This window comes from Octopus bimaculoides, chromosome 1 (assembly GCF_046866305.1).
Source record: "Octopus bimaculoides isolate indiv1 chromosome 1, ASM4686630v1, whole genome shotgun sequence".
Classification (NCBI taxonomy): Eukaryota; Metazoa; Mollusca; class Cephalopoda; order Octopoda; family Octopodidae; genus Octopus; species Octopus bimaculoides.
Genome location: NC_142928.1, coordinates 8,955,370 through 8,975,369, shown reverse-complemented (window position 1 = coordinate 8,975,369; position 20,000 = coordinate 8,955,370). Strand labels below are relative to the sequence as shown.

General features: G+C 37.7%; 1 protein-coding gene across 2 annotated transcripts in view; it reads left to right on the top strand.

Moving 5' to 3' along the window:
* Positions 1–20,000, top strand: part of LOC106869956 (ubiquitin-associated and SH3 domain-containing protein B) — a 260,010-nt gene that overhangs the window by 93,728 nt on the left and 146,282 nt on the right. Inside the window, exon 2 of one of the 2 annotated variants that reach the window (XM_089348346.1) lies at positions 18,975–19,046. The exons of the other annotated variant lie outside the window; for it this stretch is intronic. Coding sequence (XP_089204472.1) covers positions 18,975–19,046 — 72 coding nt within the window. The remainder of the gene's footprint in view (positions 1–18,974; positions 19,047–20,000) is intronic. 2 annotated transcript variants of the gene reach the window in all.

The window sequence follows — 20,000 nt, the reverse complement described above, 5'->3', positions numbered from 1 at the left end:
ACTGGATTAATCCCAACAAAATACTACAAGTTTAGTCAGTGGCTCAGCACCTATGTTTGTGTTCTTCATTTCAAAATAATAAAAACTTTAACATACTCCCAGAATGGGACTTCGTCCATGTGTATCCGCCTGCGTATATGTGCAGGTGTCTGTGTGTTTCGGATTAGCGCGCAAGAAAAACATTTACGGAAATGTTCTCATAAAAATTGTATTAAAATAAGTTATCGTTATATGCCATGTTTGCAATTCTCCTATAAATGATAGCAAAGTGTGTATCAAATGAAATGGAAATCCTGGTTCAGTGACAGATCGATCATGTTAGTAAAGTTTTAACGTTTTTGGTAACATCATATTCTCTCTTCTAATTTAATATTGAATAAGAGAGAAAATGCTACCCTCTCTTTAACAAGAGAAATTTATTTTGTCGGTAAGGACTAATCCCCTTGTTTCATTATCACAATTAAAAAGCGTTTATCTTTACTTTTAAAAAAAGAGGTGGGGTCGTAGACATACGACGGAGAATTATTCAATATCGGCTTTGCTTCTATCAGAATCGTTTACCATTAAAGCGAAAAAGCAAAACCGGCGTATACGAGAGGTATGTAGAACATATTTCTGTTTACTTTCTCTGTTCATTCGCATAAGCTGTAAAAATTGTTGCGCATATGCACACACAAACACAGAAAATTTCCGGATATTTAGCTGTTATTTTTAGCAGTTCATTTTCAATTTTAGACACTGGGATGGGGTGGCGAAGGGTATGTTGCCCGGAAGCTTGAAGAAGACAGTAGAATTGAGACGAAGCGCAGCCTCCCTTGGATACAAGATCACTACATCACATCACACTTTGAAGGCTATGCGTTTGCAATGCAGGAACAGGAGATTGCCACAAAGTACCTGGTGAACAAGAGAGACAGTGACGCTCTTGTAATCCCAAGGTGCAACCGCATGTGAAGGATATGTCATGTTTCTGTGGAAGACATCATGTATGTGATTAGCAGCTGTCCTATAATATCGTTACGGTACTACCTTCTATGCGGCACGATATTGTTGCTAAAACAATTTACAATGCCACCCACAAAAAAAGACTGTCCTGAAATTAAACTTAGAAAATCCCTCTGTTATGGAATACATTCATAAACACCGACTCAAGGAATACTGGTGGAATATTCCCATCAAAACTTCTGTCATATGTAAACATAACAGGCCGGATATTGTCGATTGGGACAGAGGAGCCAAGGTATGTGCCATCATAGAGGTTAGCTACTCTGTAGATATAAATATTTCTTTGAAAATCAAAGAAAAAGAGGATATCTATGGGTAACTGTTTCGAAACCTCCAGCTTCTATATCTAGATTGTGAATTCATATTCATACCAATAATAATTGGAGCGCAAGGTTTTGTTAGTAAATGCTTAAAGGAGAATCTGGATAAACTGTTGTTTTCAGAAAGAGAAATCGATCAGCTAATTCGTACATTATAAGTGTAATCTGTGAGTGGAACAGTAAAAATATGCGAGACTTTTCTCAAGTTCCAAATGTGAATGTGTCTGTGTTAACTACATCCCAAAGATGGAGCCTTGTATCTTTGTTGGATACCAGCTCCCTCCTCAGTAGAAGATTTATAATGATTAAAAAATAGAAGAGACATACATACATACATACATACATACATACATACATACATACATACATACATATAATTAAGATTCCGTTGAATTAGGTACTTGAGACACCTTGCTAGGTCGGTATAATCCACATACCCAAACAATATTAATTGAATATTGAATATAAATGCTCCATGCAGGGGTGTTTGAACCTGATATTCCTGCCGTGTGTGCAGACAACACAACCCAGTTGAGTGAAGATATTCGCTCCTGGTAATTTAGACATGTACTTTTTATAAAGGTACCTAATATAGTATTTCCGAAGGTCAGATTCCAAGTTAGATAAATAAGATGAGTAGCAAAAATGTACAGGTATCAATTCATTACAGCCGTTTCAAGCGACTCCTTTATTTCATTAATGAAGCCATTACATCAGTTGAAAGAAACTATTCTCGTCAGATGACCGCAGAAACTTCAAATATAAAAGATACAACCATCTTAATATTTTGAGTTCCTTTATTGATGTGAATATGTTAACGAAATGGTTGTATCCCTTATGTTTGAAGGCTATGCTGTCATCTGACGAGAACAGTTCCTTTCTTGGGATGTAATGTTTCCATTAATCAATAAAAGGAGTCGCTTGAAACGGCCGTAATGAATTGTCAACTGTACATCTTTGTTACTCATTTACACACACATACATACATACATGCATACATACATACATACATACATATATACATACATACATGCATACATACATACATACATACATACATATATACATACATACATACATACATACATATATACGTTTGAAAACCAAAGATAAAGTTAGTAACTGTGGACAACTACCTCGAAACCTCCAGTTTCTTTATATCCAGATTACAAATTCACATTTACACCAATGACAATTGGTGCACTTGGTTTTCTGAGTAAATGCCTAAGAGACTATTTGGATACGCTTGGGTTTTCAGAAAAAGATATCAAAATACAATTTGTAAGGGGAACAGTAAAATATGCAAGACTTTTCTCAAGTTTAGAATGAGACATTGTTTTGTTATCTACAATCCAGCGATGGAGCTTCTTATTTTTGTTCGAAATCAGTTCTTTCCCCAGAGGAAGAATTTAAATGATTAAAAACAGAAGAGAACACGCACGCACACACGCACACACACACACACACACACACACACACACACACACACACAGACACACACACACACGCACGCACACGCACGCACACACACACACACACACACACACACACACACACACACACACACACACACACACACACACACACACACACCACGTCTCGAAAACTATGCTTTGTCATTGCTAGAGCAGGTGTCAATTAGGAAATATCTAACGAACAAATGACACATTGAAAATCTCAACTCTTCAAAATGTAACGGAAAATGTCGATTATCAAAAGCTTCTCCAAGACTCACCAAGGTAACAGTTTCTTTGAGTGGGAAGCAGTGCGTCGAGGTTGTGGCGAAAACAAAACACACCACCATCACTGGGAAAAACTGGAATAAACATAAAAAAACACCGTTGAATATCTATTCATACAGAGCATCATTTGATGAGCCATACCCATTAAATTTTCAACTGCAGAAGTAATACATACATACATACATATATATATCTATACTCTTTACTCACTTTTTACTCTTTTACTTGTTTCAGTCATTTGACTGCGGCCATGCTGGAGCACCGCCTTTAGTCGAGCAAATCGACCCCAGGACTTATTCTTTGTATGCCTAGTACTTATTCTACCGGTCTCTTTTTGCTGAACCGGTAAGTTACGGGGACGTAAGCACACCAGCATCGGTTGTCAAGCGATGTTGGGGGGGGGGGGGGGGGGCAAACACAGACACACAAACATATACACACACATACATGCATATATATGTATATATATATATATATATATATATATATATATATGCATATATACGACGGGCTTCTTTCAGTTTCCGTCTACCAAATCCACTCACAAGGCTTTGGTCGGCCCGAGGCTATAGTAGAAGACACTTGCCCAAATATACATCTATGTATATCTTACGAATGTCTACGTATGTATTTGTACATACACACATATGTGTGTATGTGCGTGTGTATGTGCGTGTGTATGTGCGTGCGTGTGTGTGTGTGTGTGTGTGTGTGTGTGTGTGTGTGTGTGTGTGTGTGTGTGTGGAGCAGCGCCTTTAGTCGAACAAATCGCCCCCAGGACTTATTCTTTGTAAGCCTAGTACTTGTTCTATCGGTCACTTTTGCCGAACCGCTGGTTACGGGGACGTAAACACACCAACATCGGTTGTCAAGCGATGGTTGGGGGGATAAACACACACATACTCACATATACATACATATATACGACGGGCTTCTTTCAGTTCCCGTCTACCAAATCCACTCACAAGGCTTTGGTCGGCCCGAGGCTATAGTAGAAGACCCTTGCCCAAGTTACCGCGCAGTGGAACTGAACCCGGAACCACGTGGTTGGCAAGCAAGCTACCTACCACACAGCCACTCCTTTTTAAATGGTTATGATGTCTCTTCCGCTATGAAATGATTACATAAGAAATAGAAGTAAAAATACACTGTGGTTAAATGACTTGCAGAGATCATGTGGACAAATTAATTAATTAATTAATTAATTCTGTATAAGAAAATATTGCCACTTTTGTTCTAAAACAATTTTCCAGTGAAATACGCCCCGGGGAGAACGTGCAAAGCGAAAAGGTGAAAAATGGAAAATTTCCTCAAGTTTTGTGAGTTATGGAGTTTTTTGTCGATCAAGTTTACAGTAACCGATTACTATGCTTTGGGTATCGATTGATGTGTGTGTGTGTGTGTGTGTGTGTGTGTGTGTGTGTGAGTGTGTGTGTGTGTTTGTGTGTGTGTGTGTATGTGTGTGTGTGTGTGTGTGTTTATTCTGTTTATAATTATTTGAAATCCGCCTATGTGGAAGGAGCGGTTTTTTTAAATCAAAGATACAATGCTTCATCGTTAGCATTGTAGGTAACGAAAGCAATGTCACATGATCTTACTGTTCCGCTTTACAGATTGTATTTGTAATGTGTGAGAAAGTTAGCTGATTTCTTTTTCTGAAAACCCTTGCTTATCCAGATGGTCCCTTAGGCATTTACTCAGAATCCCAAGCGCCCAATTATTATTAGTGTGTATGTATGTATGTATGTATGTATGTATATGTGCATATTTGTATATTTTATGTATGTATTCCCATGAATATAGTTACATACCTAGACACGCTCATATATATTTAAATGATAAACTTCTGTAAAGTTTTACAGATTCTTACAGTTCCAGTGATGGATTGGATCTGTAGTCTTCGAATTAGCTTTCTCCTTTCTGGCTTTGAGAAGCTCAATTTCTCAACATTGGTATTTAGGCAGTGTGTTACATATCCCAGGGCCCCAATAATAATGCATGTATGCATGTATGTATGGATGCATGGATGCATGCATGTATGTGTGCGTGTGTGTTTGTGGCGGGGTGGGGAGAATGTTTCCATGGCCGCATAGGTATATCTGCCGGTGAGGACACATACATTCCTACTACAAATACTAAACACACCTGAATATAAACACAGATTTCTACACATACGTGTTTGTGTTTGTCCTTTGTAGACTGGCCGTTGCAAGAGTTACTCTGCTGAATGGATGTCAGTCAGTTTGGTTGAGATTCTCCAGGGGTTGTGGGCTGGCCTCACCTCTGCCCGAATTACGGTAGCACACTTACTAGTTAAACACTTGAGGGATCTGGCGAGTATTTAGGTTTTGTTCAATGGATAAGAACCTGGTGACATAACCTTGAAGAATGGCTTCAATCACCCTGCTTCCTGTCTCTGATGGGTCACGTGTGGGTCACGTGGTTGTCATGTGTGCTGTCAGGAACAGTTGGCATAAATCTCGAGGGAGATTTCACTGCTATTTCTAGTAGGTCGAGTGTTTGTGTAGGAGCTAGCTCATAGACATGTTCTCGTGATGATAGAGGTAACGGTGGTGGTGGTGATAATTACAACGATGGCCAGTCGTTCTAAATAAGTAAATCAATGTGTGTGTGTGTGTGTGTGTGTGTGTGTGTGTGTGCGCGCGCGTAATTCTACAAATAAATAAATGCTGAAAGAAAAAAAAAAACAGGATATCAGAGTCGTAGAAAAGGGTAGAAATAATTTCAATGCGAACATTTATGTTAACGTACATCTATCTATCTATCTATCTATCTATCTATCTATCTATATATATATATATATATATATATATATATATATATTCATACACACAAATAAATATATATAATTATATATGCATGTATGTAAATATTAAGTATATATGCGTGTGCGTGTATATATATATATATATATATATACATATATATACACACACGTACACACATACATATATATAAGAATCCGTATATAAATGCACATACATACACATATTCCTCCCCCTCCCTTTCTTTGGCAAGTAAATCTAAATGTCAAAATCTAGTCATGTGATGTAATTACAAATGAAGACCTAAATTCCTCAACCGGATGGTAATGTCTGTTGATGGCACTAATGTATCTGTGATTCCATACAATCACCTTTATAACCCTCGGCTCATAGTTTCTCCTACCATACACACACACACGCACACACACACACACATACACAAAGCCAAGATAACTCTATTACAAATTTATTTAATTACACGACAACAAATCGGAAATAAAATACATGATTGTGGCTATTGTATTTATGTTTTTTATTATTTGAAATGTTAAGTTATGGGTTCGAATAGAGCTGCAGTAGTTAAAGTTGACTGCTACACTCGGTCTCAGACGAAGCCATATGCCAAACAAATCTCCGAAATTATGGTGTAAAAGTACTTCGGCCCAGTATTTTTGAAATCGTATGAAATATTGATTTCAAATTTTGGCACAAGGCCAGAAACTTCGAGTCGATTATACCAACTCTAATGCTCAACTTGTACTTATTTCATCGATTCCGAAAGGATTAAAGGTAAAGTCGACCTCGGCGGCATTTGAACTCAGAACGTAAAGACGGGCAAAATTCAGCTCAGCATGTTGTCCGGCCTGCTAACGATTCTGCCAGCTCACCGCCTTAGAATCGCATGAAATATTAGCAAGAAGTGAGTCATTCTTGGTGTGTTCGTTTCTATCTTGTATGGTGTTATCCGCTTCAGTTTTGAACAATTTATTGGGGGTCTTTATTGTTGTTGTTGTTGTTTAGCAGAAACAATTAGGAGTGATACCAAATGTTCCCTGAACTAATCTTAGCCCTATTCACCAATCGCGCAGGTTTTATCGACGCCACATGGCAGCAAATTCTCTTTTTTTATGTCTCTAGCTTTATGTTTTTAATTTTAGTTTACATTTACATAAGACCGCTGTGTATATTACATCCTTTCTTACACATAAACATAGGTTCACGTATTCGCTCATTTCCATTGCTGACGAAGTTTATGTGGGCAAAAATTAAACAAATCATAACAGGAAACTATTTAAAAGCTATCGTCTGGTCATTGGTCCACAAATATATTAAATCTGAACATTTGTGAGAAAAAATTGCGTGGACTATACAGAACACCTCTGATAGGTTGCGAATTAACTATTGCAGTTTCCTGACATGGAAAAGAGTTCTTCCATAGATCAGTTAAGTATCCCAAAAGTTGGTACCAGTTCTTCAGATACTTTGTGGTATATTGCCATGTTGCACAATGAGACATCCGACCGTCATCTTCTTTGTTTAAAGTCTGATATAATATTCATTGGTAACATTACTTTAGAAGACCTTTGTATGATGCGCTGAAGGCAATATTGTGGTAAAATAATTAATGCAAACGGTTCGGAACCTGGAAAGTGTTTATCACACATCAATTATCATGTAAATAGTGAACAAGGCAAGCATTATGGGTTTGAACAGAACAACAAAAACTTACATTGGAATAACGGGAAATACCTTCAAAGAAGGACATAGACAGCATCTGACTTCGTTCAGAGATAAAAATAAGACATACAGCATCTTTATCCAGTATGGTATTGAGTCTTAAAGAGAGGAACGTGAGCAACCCCCATATAAACTGGATCATTTAGCTAAAGCCAGCAAATACAGGGGACGGGGCAGCAAATGAGAACCCAGTATTTCTGGAAAACTAGACATCATAGCATCAACTGTGAACGTTATGAATACTAGAGAGAAAACCTTTTCCTCGAGCATGCAAAAGCAACAACTCATACTTCGAAATTTGAAGTATGACTCCTCCACCAACCACTTTACCACCCCGCCAACCTGTATATATATATTTTCGCTGAACATCAATTACGTACATAAAAGATGCATGCCCTCTTGGACTTATGCTGGATTCCCTCATGTGCATTGCACATATTCACGATATTACAATTCACAAAATACATATATATATACACAAACTTATGAGTCCACAACCCCATGAAATTAATAACCCATGAGCCAAGCTTGGCGTCAAAACCTGTGAAATTGCACGATTATGTGCATATATTCAAACACAAACAAGATGCATCATGCAAGTGTCAGTCTGTACATGTGTGTGTGTATGTGTTTGTGCATATGTGCGGGTTTGGTGCGTGTATGTATGTGAATGCTTGTGTATGCGTGTATTTATAGATATATGCGTGAGTTGGGAGTATCGCTGTCTGGGAGATATCTTATGGTAGTGGAATAGTATTTAACTGCTATTTCTAAATTTCGGTATGTGGTGAAGCAGTTTTGCTGAACCCTAATTATAATTATGCTTCTAATTATAAAATTCTTGTATCTCTATCTATCTATCTATCTATCTATCTATCTATCTATCTATCTATCTGTGTATTAATTTCTCCCTCTCTCTCTCTCTCTCTCTCTCTCTCTATATATATATATATATATATATATATATATATATATATATATATATATATATATATATATATATATATATATATGCTTTTAGACGAGTATATTACATGCACATCTATGTATATTTACGAATGTCTACATATGTATTTGTACATACACGCATATGTGTGTGTGTGCGTGTGTGTGTGTGTGCGTGTGTGCGTGTGTGTGTGTGTGCGTGTGTGTGTGTGTGTGTTATCGCCCAACAGGTACCCGGATCTCAGTTCTGCCATCGACTTCAATGACGTCAACACAAGGATGTAGAAAACGAATCGGAAACGCCAGCAAGTAGTTTCATTGTCATTTTATCCTATTAACGCTTCCGATCCTGTATCGGTTTCCCCGCCACCACCATTGCCACCACCACCCTTACAAACACCAACATCACAACCATCACCATCACCATCACCAACAACTGCTGCTACTACTTATGCTCTCAAAACCGTTATCATCACCAATAAAACTACTACAACAACTACTACTACTACTACTACTACTACTACTACTACTACTACTACTACTACTACTACTACTACTTCAGCAGTTAATAGAAAATCGCATACACACACACACATGGACAGACAGACAGACACATGGACACTCATACACGTATATATGCACACAATCACACGTAAATACACACACTCACATGCACACAGAAACACCCACCCACCCACACACACACACGCACACACACACGCACACAGATGTTAATAGAAGACGAATAAAAGATGAACTCTGTTTTAGCGTTCGCTAAAAGACTGTGGTCGGCCTATTAATTCTTTACGTAACACTTCAATGGCTATATCCAGGCAATATTGTATGAGGCAGGGAAACCTAACGGAAATTAGCCAGAAATTATCAAAGATATTAAACTCTGAATATCAACTATAAACCGTCGGTGGGAAAGAGTATTTTCGTCAGAATTTCCGAGATGAGAAATTACATTTATTAAACCCCGATATAATCAGACTTACGTCCTCGCCTTCGTTGTTAGAGTCACACCATTTCGGCCGTTGGACCTTCCAGCCTTCTTCAGAAATTATTATTATTATTATTATTATTATTATTATTATTATTATTATTATTATTATTATTATTATTATTATTATTATTATTATACCCTGATATACTCAGAGTAGGGTGTTCATTTTTTTTGCTATAGTAGCAAGTTATGTTCGCTCCGGTCTCAGCTAGTTTTCCTATTCGCCTAAAATTGACTCCAACCTTTTATTAAATCCACCGGATTAGATTGTTTTTCATTCTGTTGTTGACTTCTTCCCTCGCCTTAATACAAACATCCCTTGGCAACCTTTAATCCGGGAACAACGTTTATGCTTACACCCATAAAAAGTTAGGTTTAAAGCTTTTTACTTATACCTCGGGGCTGTGATGGAATAGTGAATAAGTGTGAACTGTAAAATATTGTTTAACACGTGGGTGTGATTTCAATTTCAAGGAAAGAGTGATCTCGAAGATCATCGTTAAATCATTATTTTCTAAAATCATCATCACCGTCAGATGCAGCAGAAGCAGCAGTAGCAGCAGAAGCAGCAGTAGCAGCAGCAGCACTAAGACTGAGAATTCAAATTAATCAAAAACCGAATTAAATATAAGCAATTACCGCCTCTAACTTTGAGGACACTCTTCCTCCTTCGCATACTAATTAATGAAAAAAATTGATGCTTACGTTAAATACTCTTCGTGAAGATCATCGTAATACTTCATACAGATACCTCATGGAAAGAGAAATTAGCATGATACAAAGATTAACGGTTCAAACTCATACTGCTTGTATTGCACATACAGAATTTTTATTCGTCCGGCAGCTAATAATAACATCAGTGAATTTTCAATTAGTTTTCGTATATCAGTGACGACAAATAATATTCTTAGAGTACCATTGCCAGTAGGTACTTGCTACTGACGAGAGCTCAAAGATATAGAAATGTGTATCCGGCAATGCCACCAACACTTATGCACAATTTTTGCATGCTGCTGATATATTTTATGTTATTTAATGCAGTACGTCCATACATTTTTTTAATACAGTCTCTAAAGAGAACACACTGAACATTTTTTTAGACCCGTTAATATAGAGTCTTGCTCTCCTAATGTTAAATCGTATATCAATAAGCAACGAAGTCTGCCCCACATGCACATGTAGAGACAAGTCTAAATGTCCTCTAGGACAGAAGTGCGATATATCTTCTGTTGTTTATGAAACACAGGTTTCAACGAACTGCGACAATGGTTGTACAGCTATCAAACGTTATATCGGAGCCGTGGAAGGAAAATTTAAGTCTAGATATAACAACCGTCTTTCGTATTTTATGTCCTGTGATAAGAAATAATCAACAACACTTTCGGAATTAATCAGAAACTTAAAGACAAAGGAACCAATTACAATATCAAATGTAAAATGCTCTCTAAATCCAGATCCTATATTAACGAGTCTAAAAAATGTTCAGTGTGTTCACTTGAAAAACTGTGTCTGTTAATACACTTGAGAACCTATAACAAATACATAAATTCGAGGAATGAGATTTTTTCTTTATGTCCATATTTCAAGAAATACATCTTTTGCTAGAATTTGAAAGTAGACCACTGGACACTTAGTAAACCGTTAATATCTGGCTTATGTCTGCTTGACATTGAATTATTGCAATATTGGTTACCTCCTTTGTACTTTTTTCTTTTTGTTTTCTCCTTTACAAGTGTCTCTTGTTTAAACATTATCTGCTCAAAAGCTACACCGAAAATTGTTCCCGGCTGCATGTGAAATTGGCCGTACTTTGTGAGCGTCTTCCGACTCTGTCAACCTAATAAAACTTCTTACACACATTCATACACACACACACACACACACAGAGGGAAACTTACTCACATTCAGCATGTACGATATACATATACAGAGAAAGAGTGAGAGAGGGTGTGGTAAAGTAGGACCTTTGCTGTTGCTGCCACAGATTTCAAACGATCTTGTTTTCAGTTTGATAAACAGCAGAATAAATTATTTCGACCAGGAAACCCTGGGTAGCTGTATTTATAAGATTTGTGTGTGTGTTTTTTGTTTTAATTTTAAGATTATCTTTACACATTTAGCTAATCGAGTACTCTTCTAGTTGTTGAAGCATTACCACATAATATATGTAGGCGCAGGAATGGCTGTGTGGTAAGTAGCTTGCTTACCAACCACATGGCTCCGGGTTAATTCCCACTGCGTGGCACCTTAGGCGAATGTCTTCTATTATAGCCTCGGGCCGACCAAAGCCTTGTGAACGGATTAGAGAGACGGAAACTGAAAGAAGCCTATCGTATGTGTGTGTGTGTGTGTGTGTGTGTTTGTGTGTCTGTGTTTGTCTCCCCAACATCGCTTGACAACCGATGCTGGTGCGTTTATATATATATATATATATATATATATATATGCAATAATTATCGTGAATTAGAACATGGAGACTTCTTCATCCTCAAGATTAATTTCCTCTTATTTTATAATTACATATAGCATATTTTTATGGTTATTACGACCTACACGTGTTTCCACTGCACAAAGTAGAGGCAATTGCACATGCAACTGGGTATGATTTTCAGCGCAGCTTTAGCTATAGCACGGAGTGGGAAATAATCAGTACAGCTAAACCATATCGTACTGGTGAAGGCAGCTGTAAGTTATGTATAGAGGAAATCTACCAAATATTCACATACAGACACAAATTACTTAATATCAGGATTGAACGAGCCTTACGATGCCTGCATAAGCATACCAAAACATTTAAGAAATTTAAGGAACGTTCTAGATAACTCAATGTCCCACACACAGGTGAATAGAAAAGTATATCATAAACTAAAAAAAAAATAATGGCACTCCATAACCCACCTAGCATATGTTCTATCCACTTTATACTACCGAATATAAACAACACAGACAGTGAATATATGAATAACTAAAAATATTACATGACAAGCAATATACTAGAATATAAGGTTCTCAAGCACCCAACTACTACAAAACACAAACAGGCGTGCCAAAATAGTAATGCCAACCTTGACCTAGTTAGATAGAACACTGACACTGGACAGCAACGGGTGTGAAACGGGTCAACCGCAGAAGCTTACAAGCAGATCAGATTTCAGTTTAAAAACAACCTCCACCTACCCGTCACTGAACCCTAACTAACAAACAACTAACTGTACTCAGTTCGCTTTGCAACTGGCCAAATGGACACACCCTAGAGAAGCTATACCGAAAATTGTTCCCGGTTGCATGTGAAATTGCCCGTACTTTGTGAGCGTCTTTCGACTCTGGTACCCTAATAAAACTTCGTACACACATTCATACACACACATACACACACACACACACGCACATACACAGAGGGAAACTTACATTCAGCATGTACGATATACATATACAGAGAAAGAGTGAGAGAGGGTGTGGTAAAGTGGGACCTTTGCTGTTGCTGCCACAGATTTCGATTTTTAAAATTAAGGGAAAATTTTCAAATTTGGCACATTGGAGTACTTTTTGCACTGAATCCGATTTTGCGTTTCATTTATTCAGAAAACGTTTAGAAAAATATTACAGTTTGATCATTTTCACTCAATCGGAAAACAGGGTACGGAAGCTATTCATTTTCTGCGCGATAGATATCTTGCACAAAATGAAAGTAAATTACAACAAAGAAGTTTTAAATAAAATGAAAGTCATATCAAGAGAAGGAGTAGACAGCATGCATGAGAAATATAGATATACAGAGAGAGAGAGAGAGAGAAGTGGGCGTAGAGAATGATAAAGAGTGTGGTAAATATAAAGAGAGATGGGAGACAGAGAGAGCTAGATAAAAACAAAGAGAGAGAGTTGTAGATTTGACGATCTAAAAGTTGAGTTATTTCTCGTAACAAATATTTTTGCATTACCTTGTTAATGGAACGCAGGTTAGGAAAAACAAATCCGTTCTTCTCGAGGAGACCCACTTCGGAGCCATTCTATGACATATCCACATACACTGATGACTGTCATTATATATATATATATATATATATATATATATATATATATATATATATATATATATATATATATATATATATATATACAACACAAGGTATAAATAATGGTCATTAAAATATGTAATGATCATTATTTATCGCTTGTCTTGTATATCAGTGTGTAAAAACCAGTTTCACTGGATCTCGACCACGGATTTACAATCTGGATTACGATGGAGCAGAATCTGAAACCCTACCATAAGAATACTTGGAGTTCTTTACTAATCTAAACAATGTTGTTAACCTGGAGTGTCAACAGAAAGCTTATGAAGTATTCTGTTCGGATTGATAATCCCTCACTAATAGCTCACTTATATTAACAAAGGTTCCTGTCATCCAGCCATAGTTTTCAAGAACCTGATAAAGGGCGTCAGCAGAAGAATCTCGAGCCTGTCTTGAAACAAAGAGATTTGTACTATAACGAGGCTCTGGCAGCCAGCGGTTTCAAGGATAGAATTAGTTACACGCCAGACTCTAACCCCTCGAAGAGAAGACGTCACCGGAAAGTGTTGTGGTTCACACCGCCCTTCTCTTGTTAAAACCCAAGTAGGTAAGATTTTTCTTAGCTTAATAAATAAACACTTCCCACGTACAAATAAATTTAAACAAAATATTCAATAGGCATACCTTGAGAATTTCCTTTAGCTGTGCACCCAGTGTGAAAAAAATGTGCGAAAAGTACGTGGAAGCAACTGCAGGCCCCTTCAGAACCTGCTCTAACTACCACAAGTTCTTCTTCAACATCCCGGAGAGACGTGACACCATAACTCTGGCCAAGCACATTTGGTCTTTTAAAGAAAGCGCCACCAAGTACAGCATAAAGTGGAAAATCCTACGAAAATGGAAACTGTATAGGAAGTGCAAGTTATACCTGGCTGAGAAAAGAGTTTGGCCAGAGCATACATTAACGCACCCACAAACAAACACGCACGCCTCAACACGGTGAACACCTACCCAATAGACTGTTACCCTCCACCCCCAAATAAACACACACATTGTACCCCTACATACTCCATACCTTCAGCTATTGTTGGTTAACGTTTCTTACAGTTCATTATATCAAATACCAGCATCCAATTACACTACTGATATTATACTTTAATTTTTGCTGACCCTAATTAGTTTAATCTCTGTTAATTCTCCACACTCATGCTATAACGGCTTAAACGGATTATTGTTTCTTCGACCATTCATTTTCGGTTTATTCCACTTCTCGAACAATATATTTTTATGATTATTATAATTTATAATTTATTTATAATTTATAATTTTCATATCTCACTTGTTTCTTTATAATTTTTTACTTAATTAAAAAATTTTTTTTTTGATTTCTTAAGTTTCAAACGTAATATATTATATATTCAACCCTAATCCCGGTTTGACCTCACGCCTTTTACACTCCTCCACTTAATAAAGATTTAGCAACGAACTGCTTAACTAATATCTATTTTAATTTATTTTATTTTTGCTGATTCTAAACACTTAATCTCAATTTTTTTAATTTTGTACTTTTAAAAACTTTTTAAACGTGATATTTACCCCAATCACTTTCATCCTTAGTCTCTTTCACAAGGTTGTTATTTATGTATCACTAGCTAAGTATTAATTTTCAATCTATACATCTTATCTATTTATTCTTAGTTTCTATATTTGGTATCTCTATATTTTCTCTATTTTTTCTTTTTTTCTTTTATACATCTTCAATTCACCCAAGCCATATTTGTTCAAACTAGAATAGTTTATAATTTTCTTGGCTGCTTTTCAATTAAACTCTAAATTCTTAAAGTAAAGGCTATTTGCCAACCTAATGTGGCAGTCCTGGATGGGACGAATGTCACTGTTGCTTAGCCTCAGGAAACGTCGTTTCCAGCTGGCTATACGACACAATATTTGTGTCCTTATATTTTCGAACAGGGGAGCTCAGCACCCCCATACAGCACAAAGCAACATCTGTGGACCGGTTTCTGGGTTATTGCCCTTTATCAGCACAGAGTAGCTGCTCGTCTAGACGGCGCTGCTGAATTCCCGTTCGAAAATATATAATTTTCAAAGTGACACACAGTTACTGATCTAATAAACAGAAACGGTCCATAGAAGTTGCTTTGTGCTGGATGGGGGTATTGAGCTCTCTGTCCGAAAATATAAGGACACAGATATTGTGTTGTATAGCCAGCTGGAAACGATGTTTCCTGAGGCTAAACAACAGTAACAATCGTCCTTTCCAGAACAGCCACATGATGTTGGCAAATAGCCTTTACTTTAAAGAACTGTTACCGAATATCTCTCTTTGAGAGATTTAGAAATAATGTTTCTATTTCTAAATTCTTAGTTTCTGCTTTAACTCTTTAGGGTCTATTAAATTTCTCCATTTTTTTCCATTTTGGCATCTCTTTTCCCTTGCTTACACCTTCTAAGGTCACAAAGTAGGTCTGCTAACGAGGAGGTGATTTATTCCTACAACTTACCACACTGCTCCGCCACTACAAACATCAAAAGTATTCTCATTATTATTATTATTATTTTGACTTGTCAGAATTATCAGTTTAATCGTTCCCCCCCACCTCTCGTCTGCTTAACGTTGTCGCTGATGAATGTCGTCTAGTGTTCAAATAAAATTTCACTCATCAAACGAAATTTGGTACCAGTGGCATCGCTGTACTGACCAACCACGAAAAATCCAGACAAAGCGATTTGCTCTCTATGGCCCTACCTAATTTATTAATCTTCTTCTTCTTCTTCTTCTTCTTCTCCTTCTTCTTCTTCTTCTTCTTCTTCTTCTTCTTCTTCTTCTTCTTCTACCCCCTCCGTCATGATCTCTACGCTGATTACTCATCCCCAAAAACACACTTTTATATACTTTTTGTTTCCTCCCAATATAAGCAAAAAGAAAAGAAAAGAAATGAAAGAACAACGCAAAGCAATGTCTGGAAGACGCGTGATGTGACAGCGCACCTTTGATACAAGTCTGGTGAAGTGCCACGCTAATGTCTAAAACCGCAAACATTGCATACATTTTCTCTTCGAATGTTTGCGCTAAGAAGTGTTGCAAACAGATTTGATGCAAAAACAATTGTAAGAAATCATTAAAGATGTGTTAAAGGATTTCTTTGTCTTGTTGTTATCTGGATTTTATATATATATATATAGGCGGTGGTCAGTCCAACACTCAGCCCTGTGCAAGGACAATCCGAACACAGACAGGTGTTGCGAAGAGTGACCAGTAAAGCGGAAATGGCGCGAGACCGGGGTGTCATTGCCGAGTCGGATGTCTCGGAGGTGTTCCGCGAACCGGCCAGCCAAACGGCGTTCCGTTTGCCCGATGTATAGAGAAGGGCAGAGAGAGAAGGAGATGCAATAGATGACATTGGTATAAGTGCAGGTGAAGGAGTCGGTGATATGATAGGGTCGATGATGGGTGCCGGTGAGGAGGGTGGTGTTGGAGAGGTAAGGACAAGCGCGGCAACGTGGTCGGGAGCAGGGGAACGAGCCGGGTTGGGAGGTTGGTTTGGGGACGAAGCTATGGACCAAAAGGTTTCGTAGTTATGGGCTCGTTTGAAGGTGGGGAGGGGTCGGTTAGGGAAGATGTGCGAAGTGGAGGGGTCGGACTGGAGCCGCCGGAAGGCTCGGAGAATGGTGCGTTGGAGAGGTGGTGGGGTGGTAGGTGAGGGGAAACGGGAGGCGGAAGACAGTGGGGTGGGTTCGGGGGAAGAGAGCAGATGCACGGTCCACGGAACGTGCTCTGGCAAGGGCGGTGTGGATAGTGGTGAGGAGATATCCACGTAGGATGAAGTGGCGAGCTATGAATTGAGACTGAGTCTCAAAGTCATGGTCGTCACTACAGAGCCTGCGTAGACGGAAGAATTGGGAATAGGGGATGGAAAGCTTGGTGTGTTTAGAGTGGGAGGTGGAGTAGTTGAGGTATGAGTGTGAGTCTGTTTGTAATGGATGGAGGTGGTGAGAGTAGAGTGATGAATGCTGACCGAAATGTCAAGAAAGGAGACAGAGGTGTCAGAGATAGTGCAGGAAAAGTGGAGGGCAGAATGGAAAGACTTGACAAAAGAGAGGAAGGAGTCTAGATGTTCGCGGGAGAGTGAGGTCGCACCGATACAGTCATCAATATAACGGCCGTATAGTTCGGGAGTGGGACCAGTGAAACTTGAAAATATTTGGGCCTCAAAGTAGCCAACGAACAGGTTCGCATAGTTGGGGCCCATTCTCATTCCCAAGGCCACTCCCAAGAGCAGGCTGGTAGAATTCACCAGCGAACGAGAAGCAGTTGAGTGAGAGGACAAGTTCGGCCAGACGTACGAGTGTGGATGTGTCGGGTTGGGGGTTGGGTCGAAGGTCAAGGAAATGTTGGAGTGCACGCAGTCCCTCGTGGTGAGGGATCACCGTGTAAAGGCTCTGGATGTCGAGAGTGAAGAGAAGTTTAGAGGGGTCAGGAGGGAAGGAGAAAGAGTTGAACAAACGAAGTGCGTGGTTGGTGTCATGGATATATAAATGTGTGTGTGTGTGTGTGTGTGTGTGTGTGTGTATGTGTGTGTGTGTGTGTGTGTTTAAATTAGAATTAAATCCAAACCCAAAACAGCACAAATGAAAGATAATCAACGAAAGATGTACGTTGACTGGGATTGAACGTACATGTTTTGGTTGTTACTTGCATCACCTTTCGACAACATAAACCCTACACATACTCACAGATTCTACCTTCACAATCAGTCATTGTCAAATTTCTGAGAGGACGTTTGCTTTTAGATATTTATGTCAAACCATTCTCTTATAAATTAATCAACAGATTAAAAACCAAGTATATATAAAAATTACACATAGACATGTTTTGAATTTTATTTTCCTGTTTGCATCTCTAAATCTATGTCAAATTTCTCTAAATTTCCATCTATTTCACACCTTCGGTATTAATACTATAATAATAGTAGTATTTACGGAGATGTACTTGCATAGCAAGTGACCTGATCTGAGATCGTGTGCTGAAACAAAAACAATTGCAGCATGGAAGGTGTTTATAAGCCACTTAAAAACACAAAAACCATTAGATTCACTTCAACATTTAAATTTAATTTGTCAAAATATTTTCGTCGCTTTGAAACCTCGACCTGTCCACTGACAAAATTCCGTGCAGCACAAAAATATTTTGGCAAATTAAACTTAAATGTTGAAGTGAATCTAACGGTTTTTGTGTTTTTAAATGGCGTATAAGCACCTTCCGCGCCGCAATTGTTATAGTAGTATTATATATTATATAGATTACTATTGTATAACATTATACTATTATATATTATTCTACAATTCCTTTATTCTAAATCTCAACGACTTTATTTTGAAACTTTATTTAATTTTTGTAGTAGAAGACCTGGGGATAAAACATTTACACGTAGCAAGGCAGACAGAAACTCTATCTGGAGTGGAAGCCAAAGGTATTTAAATGCTTCAACATTTTTATAAGAGTTGATCCTCTTTTCGAATGTGTGTGCATGTATGCATATGTGCATGTATGCATATGTGCATGTATGCCTGCATTCATGAATGCATGTATGCATGTAAGCATGCATACTATAAGAGTCAGCAAGAAACACTGGAGATATATAACAGAATTATTTGCCCTTAATTACGGGAATTAACAAAATTGTTTGCCCTTGGTATTACTCATTAAGTGGATTATCTGCTCTTGGTTTCACCAAAAAGCATGACTGTTGTTGATTTCAATAAATAAAATACTTGTGAAATAACAGCATGATAATAATATATTGCATCTCTCAGGGACAAGCCACTTAAGACACAGCTTAACTTGATCAACCCCAGTACATACCAAGTACTTATTTAATCAACTGCAGTGGGGTTTGAACTCAGAGTATGAATATTTGAAACTAAAACCTACACGGCATTAAAATCTATCGTTTCACTTCTACTGCTAAACACTGACTATATAATAATAATAATAATAATAATAATAATAATAATAATAATAAATAATAATAATAAACGGGCTGATTACTACCTAGCTCAGATACCAGGAAACCCCAAAATGGCTGAAGTTCAAAAGATAGTGCTCATGGGAACTGCCCATATCCTACGTAAAATACTGTCTATGTGATCTCAAATTTTAAAGCAAACACATAATTTTCTTATGGTTTCTTAAACATTCACTTGAACAAAACTGTACAAATCCAAATATATGGTACCCTATGCATAACACCTACATGAACTTCTAACTTGTTGTCTCTTGAGGTCTCTGGGTGAGACTTGGATCCAACTTGTACAAATGCAAAACAAAAGTCAAACATAAAATAATAATAATAAAAATAATAATAATGATAATAATAATAGAAATTAGGAGGGGCATCTTCCAAGGAGACTGCCTGTCCCCACTG